This window comes from Silene latifolia, chromosome 7 (genome assembly GCF_048544455.1).
Source record: "Silene latifolia isolate original U9 population chromosome 7, ASM4854445v1, whole genome shotgun sequence".
In the NCBI taxonomy this organism is placed as follows: domain Eukaryota; kingdom Viridiplantae; phylum Streptophyta; class Magnoliopsida; order Caryophyllales; family Caryophyllaceae; genus Silene; species Silene latifolia.
This window is the reverse complement of record NC_133532.1, coordinates 8294515-8316536: the sequence shown is the minus strand read 5'-3', so window position 1 is coordinate 8316536 and position 22022 is coordinate 8294515. Positions and strand designations below refer to the sequence as shown.

The following is a 22022-nucleotide window of genomic DNA, read 5'->3' as shown; positions in this document are numbered from 1 at the left end:
AAGAGAGAAAGCCAGATTTTTCTTTTAAAATTATAAAAGCCAATCTTTTATCCCCATTAAAATTACTTAATAGTTATTCATCACGTGTCTCAAATACCTTGTATTCATAATTGTTTGTAATTTGATGATACTAGCATAAGCATTGCCTGCTTTATACTCGTAAGTCGTAATTCTCTAGGAAATTATGAGATGATAAACTAAAAATAAGCTAATTTACAAAGTGAATGAGCTAGTGAGGTTATTAAAAACGGCCGCCTTTTAAAAATTGTAATATTAACGAAATATTTTATTGTAAATTTTTTTATTTACGATTTAAAACTCGCAATCGCATTACCTTTAATGCATACTGAATAATAATATTTCATCACTCTCGTAATTATAAATCTTAGTTATTGTCACAAAGAATAATGGACTCTTCCAATATATGAAATGTAAGGTATCCTAAAAGATGACATACTTAATTCACAAAATAGCAAAAATGTGTACATACTCTTCCTATATGAAGACTAGTCCGGTTAATAATTTTGTTTGCATGTATGCACACATTTTCGACAAACAATTAGTCTTGCTGAAGACGGGTCGGAATAAGTGACGGATAATGTCACTTACAAAACGGATAGGGGGGACAAGGTGGGGACACCCCTCATGTGCTTCACTCTCTCCTCTATTTGGATCATTTGTGAGGGAAAATGATATCCGTCACTCCAAAGTGACGGATATGTGTCGTCACAAATGAGAATTTGTGTTCGACAAAATTTCCACGAATTTTCATATGCTCGACATCAAAGATATTTTAAAGAATCATAACTTAGGCTATGCTCTGTTAGACTTAATTTTGCAAAATTTAACTGAACTGAATTTAATTATAGATGTTTTAATTTTTTTAAACTGAACTTGTAGAAATTGAACCAAGTTTATAAAAGCTTAACTTACAGAAAAATGGATATAAATTAAGCTTAATTTTTTACACCGAATTTATACGAGTTGAATTGAACTAACTTATATTTTTTAAATTTTTTTGAACTAAACTTTAAACAGAAGACCTAATTAGTAAGTCAAGAAGTCAAGAGTGAAAAATTAGAATAGTCAAATGGTCCTCTATAAACACCATTTGTTACGACTTACGATGCATGACTAGAAGATATTCACACAAAACACCATCAATCAACGGATACAAATTCTCATTTGTGACCTTGTATATATATTCCTCCTAAATTGAAATTTTTTTTGGACTGTGTTTCCAACCCGACGAAAAAGTAGATTTCTCAAGAAAAGTCATATTGATCCCCCACCTCATTGTGTTTACGTAATAACCCTATTGAAAACAAAGATCATTTCTTTTACGAATGTCCCTTGATTGAGTCTGTCATTCAAGACCTGAACATTATTAGTTTCAACAAGTTTTTGTCAAATTATGATACTATTACAAGTCAAAGTTTTCTAACGAAACTTAATTATCTCAAGGATTTAATTCCAAAAGATGACTTTATAAAGATTATTTTTATTTGGTGGAATTCATGGTTCCATAGAAATGATATTATATTTAATAATGTTAATTTAAGTATCAGCAAACTTATTACTTTATGTAATAATAGCACTAAGACTTGGAATGTGACTAGATTTAAGGATCTCAATAATCCAGGAGGTAGAAGAGATTTAGAAACAATTATAGTAAGGAAGAAATTTGGTGGGAAAAACCTACAAACGGTTTCCTAAAGCTAAATTTTGACGGATCGAGAATAGAAGGTAATAAAGCTGCTTTAGGATATTCTATTAGAGATCACAATGGTAAAGTCGTTTTGTTGGGAGCAAAAAAGTGCGGATCCAATAGTATCCTTGTTGCGGAAGCACTTGCTTTAAAAGAAGGTATTTTAGCAGCTAAATACTTAGGAATCTCAAAGTTAATTGTGGAGGGTGATAATTTATGTGTTATTAACTCGATTAAGTCTTGGCAAATTAGTGGGAAATTTTAGTATTATCGAGGATGTGAAATTAGACCTTCATTTTTTCGATGAAGTGATAATTAAACATTCTTTTAAATGCCCAACAAGCCAGTTCTTGACTTCATGGTTTCGAGTTGGACATTCATGTCCAACTCTTTCGAGGTGGTTTGATAGCGGTGGGCTTCAACTTACCTCCCTCATTCGAAAGGATGAGATAGGTTGGTCCTACCCTAGAGGATCAACCTAGTTTTCTTACCTAATCAAAAAAAAAAAAAAAAAAAAAAAAATTCTCATTTGTGACCGCTTCTTTTACGTTATAAATTGTAACGGATCTAAATATAACCATTTTAACGAGAAAATAATGTGATTATTATTTAATAGATAATATTTTACAAGTAATTATTTTTTATTTTAAAATGGTGACATTTGATGTTGACTAGACCGTCAAGATCGTAGAGACCAACTGATCAACGTAAGTGACAAGTAGCTTATATTTTAAGAAAACGTCTTCCCCCTAGTTCACTCTCCTTGACTGTTCTCGAGTGCTTTTGTTTGCTTGCAATCAAAATATTCCATATTTCCACATTCATTTGCTTGGTCTTAATCAATATAAATTACAAGACGGTCTCACGTCATATACATATATATGACGGACATATGACGATTTACTTGTATTAATTAAAAATGATAGTATGATTTACTTGTATTAATTAAAAAATGATAGTATGACGGTTTATCAGAAGACTAATTAAATATAGGATTCGATTTATTGGCTTAGGCTCATGTTAAATGAATACAAGACTGTCTCAACTCTCACATTATACAAATATATTAACTTTTCTTAAATAGTGATAAAAAAAATTATTCTCTACAGAATTTGAAAATTCGTATGATAATTGATAAATCAAACAAGACTAATATATTTTGCAATATCCATTAGTCTCGAAGCACCTATTTTGATCTTATTAGTCATTTACCAAATTATAATCTCATACTTTTATGAAAGTATTGTCACTTTCCAATTTTCTTATAATGTTTAAATTATAGTTTCCCAACTCTTCATTTATGATTTTAAAAGTCAAATTATCAAGATAAAGAGTGAAAACATCACGTCATAAAAAAACCTGGTAAAATCAAAACTGGTTGGTTTGAGTATGTAGTAAGAATTTTCATTTTTTTAGACAAATGGTTACTAGTTAGGCGTCTAATTCCCAACTCTTACAAATAAAGAAATCAAACTTGGGAGGAGGTCTACTATTAAGTTGCCTTCGATATCCTAAAAAAGATTATCTCAACTTTCGATATGAAATACTCCTAATCAATAGAAAAAAAAGGTAACGACCCTGTTTGGTAAACAAGATATTGGCTGAAATTAGTAGATTTCGGCCTAAATAGTATGTTGACCAATCAATCTATTAATTTGATGTGTTTGGTAAATGATATATTCTGATAGTATAATGGTCGGAATCTACTGTTTTTAAATATGCTGCTGTATTGCAGCATATTGCAATAGAATATTCAATCTATACATGAAAATGGTATAATTGGTTAATCACGATCGGTGAACATTTTCTTAAATCTGCTAAATTAATTTTCTAGTCAAATCTGCTACTAAAATCTGCTAATCATATTCCGCTAACCTTTTCTGCGGTTATAAATCTGCTTCTGCTATTTGTCAAATAAAGTCAATATATTTAACCAATAATCGGATCCCCACCTAAGACACCTTTTACATGCTATATATAAGCACATGAACCACACCACGTTTTCAAACATGTTGTAAAGCATAACAACCATAGCTATAAACATGAAACCTTATAATTCCCTTTTTCTAACCCTATACGTAAGCATACTATTAACCATACTTAACACTAACAATGCTACTAATCAAGCCACTAACTTAGATAGATTACTCAAGTCAAAGAGATTAAAGAATAACCCTTCATTTGCCTCATCTTGGGCCACATTACCGGCTCATAGTAAGGCCGGCCATCACACGGTCCATGTATCGCCTCAAAATGGCCTTAAGGAAGCGGATATGATCACCTCATTGCCGGGTCAACCCGCTTCCATCGATTTTAATCAGTATGCTGGTTATGTGAGTCTTGGTCCAGCTTCTGAGAAAGCACTGTTTTATTACTTTGCCGAATCTCCTCATAACTCTTCTTCTAAGCCTTTGGTGTTATGGCTTAATGGAGGTAATTATTTAACTACTTTTGTAAAATTCAATCGGTTATTATTAAAGTTTTTGTCTTATAAGACGGTTTTACGTAAATATTGTGTTAACCAACAGTGAATAATACGTAGCTATTAAACTAATCTGTCTTAACATCGTACCTTTATAAAGTAGTGTTACACAAGCACTCCGTATTTATGAATTATGATCAGCAGTAGCCTGTTTAAATATATTTTTGACGATTTTTTAAAGACAAATTACTCGTATAATTCTTCAACAAACACTCAATTTTCTCTTGCTATTTATTTTATTTTATTTTATTTTATTTTGATGATTAATAGTCGCGGTCAACTTAATTGTGACACATTTTTTTTATAGGTTTATCTTGAAATAATTTATTTTTAATGATAATTCATTTTCAAAATGTTATCACGTACATCACTCGTTATTATTGCACTTGATTCCAATTCGTTCAAAAGCCAAATAACGTGCTATGGTGGCCTTAGTGGAAAGCAAAACTTAATTGATTGGACTTTAGAAATCATACAAAATAAAGGTAACATTATAGAATGGGTACCTACCATGATGTAAAGCTGGCTTTTATATTATTGTAATTGTCTAACTTGATTAGCCTTACTATAATCTCTACAATCGATTAGTCTTGTATGAGAACGATGTATATATATACAATCAAATGCGTTAACTTATTAGTGAAATAACATGTGTAATATCATGAATTCATGATGTGAGCCGGTTGTATGCATGTACATACCGTCACAAATGAGATTTTGTCTAAGCACAAAGCCGAAAAGCAATTCATTAACTTGTAAATTACTCGTAAGTCGTAATCATATATGCAATTATTGTGTCGATCTGTGTGTTATTTTCAGGACCGGGATGCTCATCATTTGGCAACGGAGGATTGTTAGAATTAGGACCTTTCCGAGTCAAAAGTGATGGGAAAACACTATACCGAAATCCATATTCATGGAATAATGGTATGTATTGGTAATTTGGTATATATCAACTCGTTAGAATTAGAGACGGATTTAGGGTATTGGTACTGAGGCACCCTTTTACTAGTTATGCCTTGTTTGGTAAATAACATATTGAGCAAAATTAGTAGATTCCGTCCTAATTAGTAGTTTGACCAAGCAATCTACTATTTTCATGTGTTTGGTAAACGCCGTATTCTGATAGCATATTGGTCGGAATCTACTGTTTTTGAATATGCTACTAATAGCAGCATATTGCATTAACATATCCACTTTATTCCTGAAACCATTCTAATTATTTTAAAATCTGCTAATTATCAAACACCATTTTCTAATTCTGCTAATTTATTTGATAGTCAAACCTGCTACCGAAATATGCTAACCATACTATGCTATTGTTATCCACTATCATGAATCTGCTTATGATGTTTGCCAAACAAGGCTAAACTACTTGAGGTGTTAAAATAATCTTACAGGAGACTAACTGAATATCGTATTGGTCAAACCTGCTACCGAAATCTGCTAACCGTATTCTACTATTGTTATCCGTTATCATGAATCTGCTTATGCTGTTTGCCAAACAAGGCTAAATTACTTGAGGTGTTAAAATAATCTTACAGGAGACTAACTGAATATCGTATTGGTCAAACCTGCTACCTAAACCTGCTAACCGTATTCTACTATTGTTATCCGTTATCATGAATCTGCTTATGTTGTTTGCCAAACAAGGCTAAACTACTTGAGGTGTTAAAATAACTTTACAGGAGACTAAGTGCTAACTGAATATCGTATTGGTCAAACCGCCACTAATAACGACTCGAATATGTGCAAAATGACAGTGGCAAATGTGATATTCTTGGAATCTCCAGCAGGAGTAGGATTCTCGTACGGAAATGCATCAACAGTATATGAACAAACAGGAGATACAAGCACTGCAAAAGATGCTTACACTTTTCTAATCAATTGGTTAGAGAGATTCCCTGAGTATAAAACTAGGGATTTCTATTTAACTGGAGAAAGTTATGCTGGTCATTATGTACCTCAACTTGCATATACAATTCTTGAAAACAATAAACATACAAATCTTACTCATATTAACCTCAAAGGCATTGCGGTACGTACGTCTCACTTTATCAACTATTCTCTCCATTCCAATTTTATTTCAGCTTCTGTCATAATATACTACGCTTTCTAGTTATTTTTGAAGTTATAAATTTCTGGTATATGGGGTAGTTTGTTTTGGGTCTGATAGTATATCATTTTAAACGTAAGTGATATATGCCGATTATATTGGTTATATCGACTTGTTTGTTTTTCTAGTCTATAGTGCGATTATATTGGTTATATCGACTATTCTCTCCATTCCAATTTTATTTCAGCTTTTGTCATAAATCATAATATACTGCATTCTCTAGTTATTTTTGAAGTTATAAATTATGTAGTTTGTTTTCGGTCTGATAGTATATCATTTTTAACGTAACCATGTTAATCAAACATGTCATTTTTGTCATGACTAGGTGCGAAACATTACATGTGAGTCGATACGTTGCATATCAACATGATTTTTTGAGCTCAATGTTTAATTTTATTATTTTTTCTTAGGAATGATATATGTTGTCTCGATATTTGCAGATAGGAAATGCATGGATAGACGATGTAACAAATACAGCAGGAATGTACGATTTCTTTTGGAGTCATGCTATGTTTTCGGATGAAGCACATGCCCAAGTCGTCAAGTATTGTAATTTTTCGGACGCAACGACTTCCCAAGATTGCTATAATGCCATTGAAACAGCTAGTGAAGAAGTAGGGAGTATCGACATTTACAACATCTACGCTCCAGTTTGTCTAAATACCGGGCATCAAGAAGCCTATATTCTTGATTCGGTACGTCACATACTCACATTCAATTAAAATCACGGTATTAAATTAGGGGATATCGCATTGCAGCCGTTTTCAAAACAACTGAGATCAGGCCACATTGACCGACCTATTTCGCGGTCAAATCTAATTAACTAGACCTGACCATCAGCACGGGCTAACCCGGCCCGGCATTGGCCTGCCGTTTGCCTGGCTTGGCCTGGCCCAAGTCCTAAAATTCCAGCTCGGCCCGCATTTTAGCAAAAATAAAAAAGGTTAGGCCTGCTAGCCCGGCCCGCCTTTGGCCCACACCAGGCCCTGGCTCGGGTCAAGCATATTCCAGCCCGGCCAAGCCTGCCCGGGTCTGACCAGGAGAGCCCGGCCCGCACCCTAGCCAGCCCAACCCGAGTACAGATTTAGGTTCAACTACGAGTCCTTACGAAAATTGGTTATACTTAGACCTGTACTCGGGCCGGGCTCTCCTGGTCAGACCCGAACAAGGCCAGGGGGAAGGGGCGGGCCTGGCCGCTGGGATATGCCTGACCCGGGCCAGGACCCGAGGCGGGTCGGGCTGGCGGGCCTTACCATTTTATTTTTTTATTTTCTATTATTGCTAAAATGGCAGGCCAAGGCCGGGCCGGGCTGGAATTTCAGGACCGGGGCTAGGCCAGGGTTAACGGCGGGCTATGGCCGGGCCAGGCTGGGCCAAGTTGCATAAAATAACGGGTCAATGCGGGTTGGGCCGGGTTAGCCTGTCCTGATGGCCAGCTCTTATACTGCAAATAACTTTGAAATTTTACAGGTTGAGTTATACGATCCATGTGCTTCGAGTTATGTCGAAACTTACTTAAATTCAGAAGAAGTTCAGAAAGCTCTGCATGTAAAACACACAAAATGGGAGTCCTGCAGGTTAATAAATTTACATTTGTAACATTTCTCTTCACTTTTTTTTTTACTGTTTAATTATAATAAGCAGAGTAAAAAATTATTGCTAATTAATTGGAAATTTCAGTGGATTTGATTGGCAAGATAGTCCAGACACGGTGTTACCGGTCATTCGGAACCTCATGGCAAGCAACATTAGTGTATGGATTTACAGGTAAATAAAGGTTAAAATTTTTTGAAGTTAATTACAGTAACTAATGAAGCTCTCAAATGGTTAAACCATGTAGTTTAATTTTAATTTGCAGCGGAGACGTTGATGGACGTGTACCGGTTACATCGTCTAAGTACTCCATAAACACCCTTAAGCTTCCGATTAAATCTTCCTGGCGTCCATGGTACACCGATAGTCAGGTACATGTGCGGTCTTAAATATTTTTAACTCGTTAAATATTAGTTAATGGGTTTGGAAATCGTAACATTAGAAAAAACAAAAATATGACAGGTCAAACACCTAGGAAATAAAAATACGACAGCTTAACAACAATAACATTATCTCAGTGTCACGTATCTTTATGAGATTCCGTCATTTGTATGCTTATTCAACTACATGAAATGGTGTTGTAGGTTGGAGGATACGTAGTCGGGTACGAAGGATTGACATTTGTGACAGTAAGAGGAGCAGGACATCTAGTTCCAAGTTATCAACCTAAGAGAGCATTGACTATGGTCTCTTCCTTTCTACAGGGCACCTTACTTCCCAAGGCTTAATGATCCATTTTCTTAAGCATTATTATTATTATTGTATTTACCATAAATCAAATATATATTTGTAAGATACGTTCAATAAACGTATATTATTTGGAAGCGATCATTATTATCAAGTGTGTACCCGACAAACGGTACATACACAAGAATTCTCTTTATTTTTAGGCATTGTTTCAACAAATTAATCACAGCACACAAAAAACAAAAAAAAACTGATAATTTGCTAATAATAGTTCATTGCTCTGTAAACCCCTGGCTATATAACAACATAACAGACATTCTCATTAGAATAAATACCTCGTCGAAAACAATTTCTTCAGAACAAAAACATTTAACAAAAACTCTCTTTAAACCCGAGAAAAATGGCTAATCATTCATCCATTCGTTTGTTCGTTATGTTTTCAATAATACTTGCTGTACAAACCATGTCGTCTTTAGCTCAAAAACCAGCACTCTCGAAACTGAATGCTATTGATGTTTGTTGGCGGCGCAACCCTAAATGGAAAGTGCAACGACAACAAATGGCAAGATGTTCGGTGGGATTTGCAGGGAAGATGACCAATAACATTGGTAAAGGGACAATTAGGTATGTTGTTACTGACCCTAGTGATGACCCTTTGAAGCCTAAGCCGGGAACTCTTCGATATGGTGTTAGTATGCTACCGGGAAGAGTATGGATCACATTTCAAAAGGATATGAATATCAAGCTTGAAAGGACTTTGGTTGTTGGAAGCTTCACAACTATTGATGGTCGAGGCGCTAGTATTCACATTTCAAGGGGTGGTTGCATCTTGCTCTATAAGGTACATTATTCAGAAACTGTCGATGTTAGTTGGCTTAACTAGGTCCAGTCGCGATCAAAACAAAATTCTAAATTTCCATGATATTTTCAGGAACTGTCGATGTTAGTTGGCTTAACTAGGTCACAGTCGCGACCAAAACAAGATTCTAAATTTCCATGATATTTTCAGGAATTTCCATGATATTTTCAGGAACTATCGATGTTAGTTGGCTTAACTAGGTCAGAGTCGTGACCAGAACAAGATTCTAAATTTCCATGATATTTTCAGGAACTGTCGATGTTAGTTGGCTTAACTAGGTCAGAGTCGCGACCAGAACAAGATTCTAAATTTCCATGATATTTTCAGGAACTGTCGATGTTAGTTGGCTTAACTAGGTCACAGTCGGACCAAAACAAGATTCTAAATTTCCATGATATTTTCAGAAACTGTCGATGTTAGTTGGCTTAACTAGGTCACAGTCAGTCGCGACCAAAACAAGATTTTAAATTTCCATGATATTTTCAGGTGACTGATGTGATAATCCATGGGTTACGAATCCACCATTGTCGAGCTCAGCCTGCTGGGTCGGTAATGGGACCAGGGGCGAAGTTGATGCAGCTAAGCAAGATGGATGGGGATGCGATAAGGCTACTTGCGTCAACAAAGGTATGGATAGACCATAACACGCTATACAAATGCGAGGACGGCCTTATTGATGTAACTCTTGGCTCAACCAACATTACCATTTCCAATAACTGGTTTAGGGAGCATGACAAAGTCATGCTCCTTGGTCACGACGATGATTTTAAGGACGACAAAAATATGAAGGTCACTGTCGTGTATAACCGATTTGGGCCTAACTGTCACCAGCGCATGCCAAGGTACCGACATATGAAATAATTGTTTTTTTTTTTTGGCAGCCATAAAAATAGGTTTCTTATACAAAGCACACCCGCATCTCTAAGTCAGGTGCACTGATTTGATATTATGCATTTGCAGGGTTCGTCATGGATATGCACACGTCGTTAATAATCTTTACTTAGGATGGGAACTGTATGCAATTGGAGGGAGTATGAATCCAAGCATAAAGAGCGAGTCTAACTTGTTTGTCGCGCCATCTGAGAATAAAGAGGTAACAAGGAAGATCAACCAGGAAAACGGAAAAGAATGGAATTTCAAATCAGTAGGAGATATTCTAGAAAACGGAGCCTCATTCAAGGACACAGGATCGGGATATGTAAAACCATGTTACAACAGCGAACAAGTTTTTAAAGTCGAGAATGCGATTTTTGTCAGACAACTCACCAGATCTGCAGGCGCCTTAACGCTGCAGTAGAGGGTTATTCCTCCTCGAATGCAATTTTCTACTGGTTTATTTTCTGTAAAGTTTACTGACAGTAAATTAGAACAAACAGTTGTAAAACTAGACATACTGAGATTTCTTTTATACAGTAATAACAAATTTTCTTAAACAATGTTCTTAGAAATGTAATATAGGATCTCCTTTTGGCCTTCAATCAACAAATAAAATCTGAAAATAATAGTATGAATCACTAATTTGGATGACAATTGCCGGGTACATTTCCAAACCTCGAGTCACTAAAGCGGAACATAGCACAACTCTTGGGAAATATACCAACAGTCCCTTCTGAAAGAATTTCTTTGAAAATAATGCTTAAAAGAATTGTCAAAATGTACCCTGTTGGAGATATGGTATATGAAATATACTACCATATAATATCGTAATATCTTATATGATCATATAAAATAATATCTTGGGTTGTTACCGAGATTAGAGTAGAAGATTGTTGTTACCGAGATTAGAGTAGAAGATTATTTAGATTGATAGACTTTCCTATATTATCTAGATGCGTAATAGTATAAATAGATCATCGACTATCTTCGTCAAACAACATCAATTATCAATAACATTTGTCTTTATAAATTCTCTCATTTCCGATTCTAATATACCCCGAAAAAAAAATTATCGCTTTGAGGTCACATACAACGACTTTCATACGAGCGTCTGAAGCTAGACCTGTACTCGGGCCGGGCTGGCCGGGATCTCATGGTCAGACCAGGGCCAGGCCAGGCTAGGGGAGGGGCGGGCTTGGCCGGGCTGGGATATGCTTAACCCGGGCCAGGACTAGAGGCGGGCCGGACTGGCGGGCCTTATCAATTTATTTTTAATTTTTGCTAAAATGACGGGCCAAGAACGGGCCGGGCTGGAATTTTAGGACCCGGGCCAACCCAGGCCGACGACGGGCTAAGGCTAGATCGGGTCGGGGCAAGGCGGGCCAGATCCGGGCCGAGCCGGGTCAGCCCGTTCTGATGGCCAGCTCTATCTGAAGCTAACAATCAGGTAAAGTCGCCACAGAAAATGACGACTCCAACCATTATGATATGAATAAACAAAGTCGAGCCATTAAATGGAAAAAAAAAAACTTTATCGAGTCAAAATTAATTCGGTCTTCTATGAGACGGTTTTACCAACCAACCATGGTGAAGTATGAAACTGTTAGAATATGTAAATATTCTGTTTTGATATTGCATATATTTTGTACTGATATGTTCCTAGTTTATAGCCTTTGTATTAGGTAACAAATAATTCTAGAAGGATGTACTGACTATTTCTTGTGGTTCGTTAAAAGACAATTTTTGCCATTCTTGTCAACTCGGAAAACATATTAAGCTTCCTTTTTCGCCTTCTTTATCTCATACTTTATCCGCGTTTGACATAATTCATAGTGATTTATGGACGTCACCCGTTTTGAGTTCAATGGGACATCGGTTCTATATTTTGTTATTAGATGATTATACCAATTTTGTGTGGACATTTCCGATTAAACATAAATTTGAAGTGTTCTCCATTTTTACCAATTTTCACAATCTAATTAAAACACAATTTAACCGACTCATTAAAACCATGCAATGTGACAACGGTCGTGAATTCGACAACTCCTCATTTCACGAGTTTTTCAAACAACAAGGTATGACCTTTCGTCTCTCTTGTCCCCATACTTCCCCACAAAATGGTAAGGCCGAGCGCAAAATACGTACCCTCAACAACATTATCCGTACCCTACTTATTCACGCTCACCTCCCTCCTTCCATGTGGCATTTTGCCTTAGCAATGGCGACATACCTCCATAATATACTTCCGAGCAAAGCTAACAAGATGGCATCCCCAACCTCTAGTCTGTACCACAAAACACCCTCCTATACCCATCTCCGTACATTTGGGTGTTTATGTTACCCACATCTTCCCCAGACAAGCATCCACAAACTTGACGCCCGTACTACGCCGTGTGTCTTTATTGGTTACCCGTCCAATCATCGGGGCTATTTATGCTTCGACCTGTCCTCCCGTAAGACTATCGTGGCTAGACATGTTACCTTCAATGAGTCCGTTTTCCCGTTCGCTAACCAAGGTACACACTCCCCTCCGTCTTACACTTTTTTGGACACTAGTGACCCCTCCCCATACACGACACACCTCCTCCATACTCTTCAAAACCCGGCTGCCAACACCCCACACCCCGAGACACCCCCTCGGTCACCAACCCAGCCACCCTCTCCCACTGCCACCCCGGACACACCTCCTGAAACCCAGAAAACCGTCCCCCCGTTGACAGACAACCCACCTCAAACCTCACCACAAATGACGACCCGAGCCCAACATGGAATTTTTAAGCCCAGACACATGCTTAACCTCTCCGCCATTACCACTATTTCACCCGTCCCAAAAAGCCTTATCACCGCACTACAAGACCCAAATTGGAAGCAGGCCATGACCGACGAGTTTGACGCTCTTATTAAAAATAAGACTTGGGTCTTGGTTCCTCGTCCTAAGGATGTTAATGTAACACAGTGCATTTGGATTTTTAAACATAAATTCAAATCTAATGGTGACTTGGAGCGGTTTAAAGCTCGACTTGTTGTCAATGGCAGGTCTCAGCAGGTCGGTATTGATTGCGACGAGACATTTAGTCCAGTGGTGAAGCCGGCTACCATTCGCACGGTCTTAAGCATTGCGGTATCCCAAAAATGGCCAATACATCAATTGGATGTTAAAAACGCCTTCCTTCACGGCAATTTAGCTGAGACCGTCTATATGCACCAACCTCCGGATTCCGTGACCGTACATATCCCGATCACGTTTGCCTCCTTAAAAAATCCTTATATGGTCTAAAGCAGGCACCCCGGGCATGGTACAACAGGTTTGCATCTTTTGTTTCTACTATCGGATTTATTCACAGCCGGTCCGATAATTCATTATTTGTTTATCAACGAGGTCAACATGTCGCTTATATACTCTTATATGTTGACGATATAATACTTGCTGCCTCATCTGACGCACTACGGGACTCTATTATTGGTACCCTACGGTCCGAATTCCACATGACAGATCTTGGACCCTTAAATTATTTTCTTGACATTTCCGCTATTCGTCACAAGAACGGGCTGTTTTTACACCAACGGAAGTATGCTGATGAAATAATTTCACGGGCTAAAATGGCTACTTGTAAACCTGCTAGTACACCGGTTGACACCAAAGCCAAATTAAGCGCCGAGTCTGGCCCCAAAATAGATGACCCGACCCTTTATCGCTCTCTTGCTGGTGCCCTTCAATACCTAACGTTTACGAGGCCTGATATTTCGTATGCGGTGCAACAAATTTGTTTACACATGCACGATCCTCGAGCTGCCCATCTTGCTGCCTTAAAACGCGTGATCAGGTACATTCAAGGCACCAAATCTTTCGGCCTACACCTTACTGCCTCCTCTATTCATTCTTTGACCGCGTATAGTGACGCGGATTGGGGGGGTTGCCCCGACACTCGTCGTTCGACATCCGGCTACTGTGTATATTTGGGTGATAATTTAATATCAAAACAGAATATTTACATATTCTAACAGAAACAAATCTACAAATCAAATATACAGTTACAAAAGTAAAAAAAAAAGCGGTTACTAAAAACCGTCTTACACAAGAATTCGTAACTCCCACCAACCACCCCCACGATCAAAATCATTTCTTCATCAACAAACCCTAACAAAAATCCCCAATTATCAACCATGTCATCACCAACAACCTCAAAAGTAGTAACAGAAACAGTAAACGGGTCCCACAAATTCACAATTCAAGGTTATTCCTTAGCAAAAGGAATGGGTGTGGGTAAACACATAGCATCCGATAATTTTACCGTTGGTGGTTATCAATGGGCGATTTACTTTTACCCAGACGGTAAAAATCCTGAGGATAATTCGGGTTACGTATCGGTTTTTATTGCGCTTGCTAGTGAAGGTACTGATGTTAGAGCTTTATTTGAGCTTACTCTTGTTGATCAAGGTGATCATGGGAAGCATAAGGTTCATAGTCATTTTGATCGGTCGTTGGAAAGCGGTCCGTATACGCTTAAGTATCGTGGTAGTATGTGGTATGATGATGATAATTTGAATTGTTTGTTTCGGGTTTTGGTTTTATTGTTTTGTTGTCGAGTTGTCGATTTTTGTTAGACATACATGTGCATGAGCCTGGCTTATGTGGTTTAGTTTCCGTCTTAAAACCAATTGGTAGTAGGAAGTTTAGGGAATACTGAATAGTATGTGGTATGAGAATTTTGAATTGTTTGTTTCGGGATTATATTGTACTTCCCGTGATCCCGTCGTAAAACCAATTGGCAGTAGGAGAATTACCTATACGCTTTAAGTTTAGGGAATAGTATGTGGTATGAGAATTTTAAATTGTTTGTTTCGGGATTATGTTGTACTTTCCGCCTTAAAACCAATTGGCAGTAAGAGAAGTACTCAAGTACCTATACGTTTAAGTATAGGGAATAGTATGTGGTATGAGAATTTTGAATTATTTGTTTCGGGATTTTATTATTTTGTGATTTGGTCGAGTTTTGTTAAACACATGTATGGACCTGGCATATAGATTCTTTATAAGCTTAAGTAGGTTTCGACTATGAACAATTGGTAATAGTCAGTAGCTCATTGGCAATCGCCTGATCAATTTTGAAAAATGGGCCCTATACGCTAAGTATAGGGGTAATATGTGCTTATGTGGTATGAGAGTTTGAAAAAGTTGATTGTGCTGTGTGAATTATTGTTTTGATATTGTTTGATTGATTTCTGGAGATGTTGAATTGGTGTATGAGATATGAATTGTTGATTCGAGGTATTATGTGTTTCGTTGATTGAATGATCTCTCGAAATGTTGGATTATTGAGGAATTGTAAGAGGTGGAAATTTTGGCTTGATTGGTAAGGAGCAAGTGATGTGAATGTGCAGCATTTAATCCGATTTTTTTTGCCTTGCAAAAGAGAGCCTTAGTCAAATTAAGTCCCTTATATAAACCTACATTGCTGGAGATTTTCGTGTTCCATTAATGGTTTACTGGAGAAGTGGGAGAAGTTGAATTATCTGGGAGTTTTGAGAGGTGAAAATGGTGATTCGGTTAGTGTGGAGTATGTGGTTTGTTTATGAATAGTTTAATTTAGTTTTGTATTTTGAAAAAGGTTATTATTGTGTGATTGATTTGTTAGAAAACTGGTTTGAGATTTGTTTTGTTGCGTTGATTGTTTACTGAAATTGTCGAATTGAGGAGTTGCGAGGGGATTAAACAACAACAACAACATCAGAGCCTTAATCCCAAAATGATTTGGGGTCGGCTAACATGAATCATCCTTTCGAACCGTCCATGGGTGAACGCACGCCTCAAAATGCGAATAAAAAAAGGGAAGATGAAAAACAAAAAGAAAGAACGAAAATGTAAGGGAAAGTCAAGGTAAACTTAGCGGTTTTAAAATCGAATTCCGTCTTTCTTTTATAAAAACTTAAAATTTAAATCGAGAGAAAAGATTAAAACGATTTTTAAAAACCGAAATAGAGTTAAGGATTCGGAATGAACCAGGTAAAATCTATAAGAAAGTGGTTGGTAAAAAAGTGTAATAAATGAGAGACGAATAAATAATTTAATTTCTTTAAATTAAATAAAAAAAAAACACTAAATCTGTCAAAAAATATCAAATACTAAAAATTCACATGTATCCTTTCCCTCCATTGTGCCCTCTCCGTCACCATATTCTCCTCAAGCCCCAGAACTCTCATATCGTGCTCTATCACTCTCAACCATGTCTGTCTCGGTCTTCCTCCGCCTCTAGGGACCTTTTTTACATTCTCCAAGTCTCCAGCCCTAACTCAAAAGTGCGTCCATAGGTCTCCTTCTCGCATGGCCAAACCATCTTAGCCGGTTTTCCATCATCTTGTCCTCTATTGGCGCCACTTTTATCTTTTTCCTAATCACCTCATTCCTTAACCGATCTTTCCTTGTATGTCCGCACATCCACCTCAACATGCGCATCTCCGCCACATTCATCTTTTGAATGTGACAATGCTTGACGGCCCAAGACTCGGAGCCGTAAAGTAGGGCAGGCCTAATTGTCGTGCGATAAAATGCGAGGGGATTAACTGTTGATTAAATTAGTATGGAATTTGAGGTATGACTGGAGAGTGTTTAATTTCCAAAAAAAAAAAAAAACCACTTATGCTGGAAGAAGGTTGCCATTGTGTGATTGCTTGATTGATTTGTTGAAATGGTATTTCAGGGTTTTGTGTTTTATCGATTGATTTCTGGGAATGTTGAATTATTTGAGGAGCTATAAGTGGTGGAATTTGAGTTCTGTTAGAGATTCAGAATATTGCGCTGCAAACCTACAACTGTGAAATCTTTGTGAAAGAGGAATTGTTGTAGGTTAATTGCTGTTTTGCAAATTTGACATTGGTGGAGAGATGAAGTTTATGCTTATAGAATACTCACTAAGACCCGTCTTTCATTGCATTTAGTTAGGGGGATACTGAAGCTGTCTGAATGATGCGTTTATATTTCGTTAAATCTAAAGCAGATGGAAGGAGGGTTATAGGGGAATCAAGGTTTTGTTACGAGTCTTATTTCAGTACAGAAGAACTAATCACAGTCTGAATGATGCTTTCTGAACTAACTTACATAGTCCCTTTACAAGCATTAGCCTTGTGTTAAGATATGATAGGGTTGTGTTTGTGCATATCCTTACCTTATGTGTTGCTCGTGAAATGTTGTTTCCGACTTCTGTATGTGACTTCTGTATGTGGAAGTATTTAGGCAAGCTAGTTATGTCTAAATCCACTTGCAACCTGTTTTTGTTGACCAACTATGTTGGATTTCTCCTCTACGGACCTGTGGTTATTCGTCATCATTCTAACAATGGTGTATGGTTCTAATGAATGTTTTTGTAATGTTATGCAGGGGATACAAGCGTTTCTTTAAGAGAAATTTGCTTGAACAATCATCTTATCTCAAGGACGACTGTCTGAAAATTAATTGTACCGTGGGTGTTGTAGTGTCATCTGTAGATTGTCCTAGATTACATCCAGTTTGGATTCCTGAATCTGATATGGGAGCGCATTTTGGGTCATTGTTAGAAAATATGGAGGGTTCAGATATTGTATTCAATGTCGCTGGGGAGATATTTCATGCACACAAACTGGTACTGGCTGCTCGATCATCTGTATTCCAATCTGAATTCTTTGAGAGCTCCAATGAACGAAACGAAGAGATAATTGTAACAGACATGGAACCTACAGTATTCAAGGTGGCTATGATGCTTATTCTGTATTATAAATCTTATACTGTCATATAACTTGCTCACACATTGAAAATGAAATGTACTATACTCCGGAGTCGTATGTATAATTTTCTCTTTAATTCTTCATTTATAAATAGCCATGTGTAGATAAATCTAATTTTGACATCATTTTTCTCTTTGCAGGCTATGTTGCATTTCGTATACAAAGATACCCTCATGGATGATCGGGACAAACCTCTCGTATCATCAAGTTCCTCTTCCGAGTCTCCTGTATCTGACTGGTTTTTAGCAAAATTGCTGGCAGCAGCAGATAAATATGGGTTTGTTAGGCTCAAGCAGTTGTGTGAATCTTCCTTGTGTGAGAAGCTCGATGTATCTCTGGTCGGAGAGTTTTTAGCATTATCAGATTGCTACCACGCCACTGATCTAAAGGCTGTTTGTATAAGATATGCAGCTGAAAATCTTGCAGGTATCCTTTTCTGGTGTACTGTTCATAACGATCATAATAATTGATATCTGAAAGAGTCTCGCTGTAATATTTTTATCACACTGAACTGATATTTTTTTCTGCGGCTCATCTATCCAGCTGTTATGCGCTCTGATGGTTTTGAATACCTCAAAGAGCATTGTCCAACACTTGAGTCAGAGCTCTTGAAGACAGTTGTTGGTTGTGAAGGCGGCTGTAGTAGCGCAGTTGGAAAGTCCCAAAGTGTGTGGGCACAACTTTCGGATGGTGGAGATACAACTGAAAGAAGGGTTCGGCAAAGAAACTAATTAGTTAAGTCATTCTATGTAATGCTGTCTTCTATACCAAGAAAGGCCGTCACGGCTTTATTGTATTGATAGTGTATATACCGTCTATTGTGACTGTCATATCGTCTGTGTAACGAGGAGGTGTCGAGCTAGCACCTTAGGTGTGGTGTGTGAAGAAACCCAAAGTTCCACATGTGAGGGTTGTCCCACATTGATAAAAGAGGAGAAGAATTACCACTTTATAAGGCAAGGGGCTACTCCATCTACTGCCAATTGGTTTTAGAGTGGAACCCTCTTGGGCCTCTGTTGTGGACTCTTTCTCCTCAGTTTGGGTGCGCCTCAGGCCCGTTGTTGAATTTAACATGGTATCAGAGCCCATGGATAAAGATCTGGGTTTTCATGGGCCAAAGTTTGCAGTCGGACGAGCAAAAATTGCTCAGTTGAATTTGTCCGGTCTGAGTTAATACTGGGCCATGTTTGCAGCTGGACGAGCAAAGTTGCTCAGTTGAATGAATTTGTCCCGTCTGTGTGAAAAGTGGGCCTCACATGTGCGGGTTGTCCCACATTGATAAAAGAGGAGAAGAATTACCACTTTATAAGGCAAGGGGCTACTCCATCTACTGCCAATTGGTTTTAGAGTGGAACCCTCTTGGGCCTCTGTTGTGGACTCTTTCTCCTCAGTTTGGGTGCGGCCCAGGCCCGTTGTTGAATTTAACATGGTGTAACCGTGCTTACAAGGCCGTTTTGATAGTGTATCTACAAGATGATATATTTGGGCATTTGGCTAATGCCTCATGTTAGATTAAGCTTCCTTTTCTCGGTATGTCGGTTTTATTTAGTTTCATATAGTCTAGGTCACCAAAATGCGATCGGTTTCAACATCAAGACCCTCAAAGTCAGTGGTAGAGCTAGAGGGGCTAGCAGGATATGCTTTGCACCAAAATGCGTTCGGTTTCAACATATTTTTTTTTTTTGACAACGGAAGGAGAATAACTTATAATGATCTACGAGTTACAATGTAAGCTACTCGACTAGGTAGCACCAGAAACCCAAAAGCTAAATCTAGCACTACAAAGTCATACCTATCAAGAGCATAAAAATCGTAAAAGCTAGAGCAACAACATTAAGGTAAACTATAACATCGGAGCCTTGATGGTAACGGACAGAAGAATGGCTAAGAGCAAAAGGACCAACTTCGTGAGCATGTGACCTCCAAAAGTAGAATAAACTGAATAATTAGGCGATTTATTCGAGTTGAAGTATGGTTGTCATTGTGTGTGTATGCTTTGTACACATATTGTGGTCCTTTAAAATGTACAAAAAAGGTCTTGTGAGTTAAACAGTTATAGCAAATCTCCCTAGTGACGGGTAGGGTCAAGTATTATTTATGTGAGTACATCTATTTTTGTCTTAACTATTTACATTGGTAGTACTTATCTGTCACAAGCTTACAACGTCATACATGAGAATTCGTGAAATAGTGACACTAAGAATACAACGTCACAGATGTGCCTCTTACAGTCATTCATACGCTTTAATGACAGTCATTGATCCATTGGCCTTTAATGACAGTCATTGATCGCATTGGCTTGACAATTAATGTCCTAATGACAGTCATTGATCGCTAATGCCCTAATGCTCTAATGACTGTCATTCATATGCTTTAATAACAGTCATTGATATATTGGCATGACAGTCATTGATCGCTTCTCTTCAATGACACACCTATTCGCATATGTGCCTCTTCATGACCCTCTTGCGTCTCCTCGTGACAATTACTACCACTTCCATTCATACGCTTCAATGACACTAACAACAACGGTCACTAGCAAAAAAAACTTTTTCGTTTTCTATGATATACCCCTCGTTTTTTGCAAAAAAAAACTTTTTCGTTTTCTATGACAATTATCATGACAGTCATTCATACGCTTCAAGTGACACTAAGTATACAACGTCACAAATGTGCCTCTTACAGTCATTCATACGCTTTATTGACAGTCATTGATCGCTAATGCCCTAATGCTCTAATGACTGTCACTCATATGCTTTAATGACAGTCATTGATATATTGGCATGACAGTCATTGATCGCTTCTCTTCAATGACACACCTATTCGCATATGTGCCTCTTCATGACCCTCTTGCGTCTCCTCATGACAATTACTACCACTGCCATTCATACGCTTCAATGACACTAACAACAACGGTCACTAGCAAAAAAAACTTTTTCGTTTTCTATAATATACCCCTCGTTTTTTGCAAAAAAACCTTTTTCGTTTTCTATGACAATTATCATGACAGTCATTCATACGCTTCAAATGACACTAAGTATACAACGTCACAAATGTGCCTCTTACAGTCATTCATACGCTTTAATGACAGATCATTGATCGCTAATGCCCTAATGCTCTAATGATTGTCATTCATATGCTTTAATGAATGATCATTGATATATTGGCATGATGATCATCGATCGCTTCTCGTCAATGACACACCTATTCGCATATGTGCCTCTTCATGACCCTCTTGCGTCTCCTCATGACAATTACTACCTTTTGCCATTCATACGCTTCAATGACACTAACAACAACGGTCACTAGCAAAAAAACCTTTTTCGTTTTCTATGATATACCCCTCGTTTTTTGCAAAAAAAACTTTTTCGTTTTCTATGACAATTATCATGACAGTCATTCATACGCTTCAAGTGACACTAAGTATACAACGTCACAAATGTGCCTCTTACAGTCATTCATACGCTTTAATGACAGTCATTGATCGCTAATGCCCTAATGCTCTAATGATTGTCATTCATATGCTTTAATGACAGTCATTGATATATTGGCATGACAGTCATTGATCGCTTCTCTTCAATGACACACCTATTCGCATATGTGCCTCTTCATGACCCTCTTGCGTCTCCTCATGACAATTACTACCACTGCCATTCATACGCTTCAATGACACTAACAACAACGGTCACTAGCAAACAAAACTTTTTCGTTTTCTATGATATACCCCTCGTTTTTTGCAAAAAAAACTTTTTCGTTTTCTATGACAATTATCATGACAGTCATTCATACGCTTCAAGTGACACTAAGTATACAACGTCACAAATGTGCCTCTTCTGATCATTCATACGCTTTAATGACAGTCATTGATCGCTAATGCCCTAATGCTCTAATGACTGTCATTCATATGCTTTAATGACAGTCATTGATATATTTGGCATGACAG

The 22022-nt window shown here is 37.5% G+C and overlaps 3 protein-coding genes across 3 annotated transcripts; all 3 read left to right on the top strand.

The window, feature by feature from the left end:
• The first annotated feature begins 3702 nt into the window (after nucleotides 1-3702).
• Nucleotides 3703-8770, top strand: LOC141591603 (serine carboxypeptidase 1-like). Its single transcript, XM_074411990.1, has 8 exons — nucleotides 3703-4141; nucleotides 5010-5117; nucleotides 5954-6228; nucleotides 6747-7001; nucleotides 7777-7883; nucleotides 7987-8073; nucleotides 8165-8270; nucleotides 8484-8770. Exons 1-8 carry the CDS (start codon nucleotides 3751-3753, stop codon nucleotides 8625-8627), a joined length of 1473 nt encoding a protein of 490 aa, XP_074268091.1. The 5' UTR covers nucleotides 3703-3750; the 3' UTR covers nucleotides 8628-8770.
• Nucleotides 8771-8986: 216 nt separating this feature from the next.
• Nucleotides 8987-10827, top strand: LOC141590857 (putative pectate lyase 4). Its single transcript, XM_074411384.1, has 3 exons — nucleotides 8987-9427; nucleotides 9932-10287; nucleotides 10406-10827. Exons 1-3 carry the CDS (start codon nucleotides 8987-8989, stop codon nucleotides 10740-10742), a joined length of 1134 nt encoding a protein of 377 aa, XP_074267485.1. The 3' UTR covers nucleotides 10743-10827.
• Nucleotides 10828-14331: 3504 nt separating this feature from the next.
• On the top strand, nucleotides 14332-19589 carry LOC141591602 (BTB/POZ and MATH domain-containing protein 4-like). The gene is made up of 4 exons (XM_074411989.1): nucleotides 14332-14847; nucleotides 17697-18042; nucleotides 18220-18505; nucleotides 18623-19589. Exons 1-4 carry the CDS (start codon nucleotides 14486-14488, stop codon nucleotides 18808-18810), a joined length of 1182 nt encoding a protein of 393 aa, XP_074268090.1. The 5' UTR covers nucleotides 14332-14485; the 3' UTR covers nucleotides 18811-19589.
• The last annotated feature ends 2433 nt before the right edge of the window (nucleotides 19590-22022 follow it).

Excerpts from the sequence above, each read along its gene's own strand:
- LOC141591603 (XM_074411990.1), top strand. The coding sequence starts at position 3,751 with ATGAAACCTTATAATTCCCTTTTTCTAACCCTATACGTAAGCATACTA. Across the intron at positions 5,118-5,953 it reads TCCATATTCATGGAATAATG|TGGCAAATGTGATATTCTTG; the intron begins GTATGTATTGGT and ends GCAAAATGACAG. Across the intron at positions 7,884-7,986 it reads ACAAAATGGGAGTCCTGCAG|TGGATTTGATTGGCAAGATA; the intron begins GTTAATAAATTT and ends TGGAAATTTCAG.
- LOC141590857 (XM_074411384.1), top strand. The coding sequence starts at position 8,987 with ATGGCTAATCATTCATCCATTCGTTTGTTCGTTATGTTTTCAATAATA. Across the intron at positions 9,428-9,931 it reads GTTGCATCTTGCTCTATAAG|GTGACTGATGTGATAATCCA; the intron begins GTACATTATTCA and ends TGATATTTTCAG. Across the intron at positions 10,288-10,405 it reads TGTCACCAGCGCATGCCAAG|GGTTCGTCATGGATATGCAC; the intron begins GTACCGACATAT and ends ATGCATTTGCAG.
- LOC141591602 (XM_074411989.1), top strand. The coding sequence starts at position 14,486 with ATGTCATCACCAACAACCTCAAAAGTAGTAACAGAAACAGTAAACGGG. Across the intron at positions 14,848-17,696 it reads AAGTATCGTGGTAGTATGTG|GGGATACAAGCGTTTCTTTA; the intron begins GTATGATGATGA and ends AATGTTATGCAG. Across the intron at positions 18,506-18,622 it reads TGCAGCTGAAAATCTTGCAG|CTGTTATGCGCTCTGATGGT; the intron begins GTATCCTTTTCT and ends TCATCTATCCAG.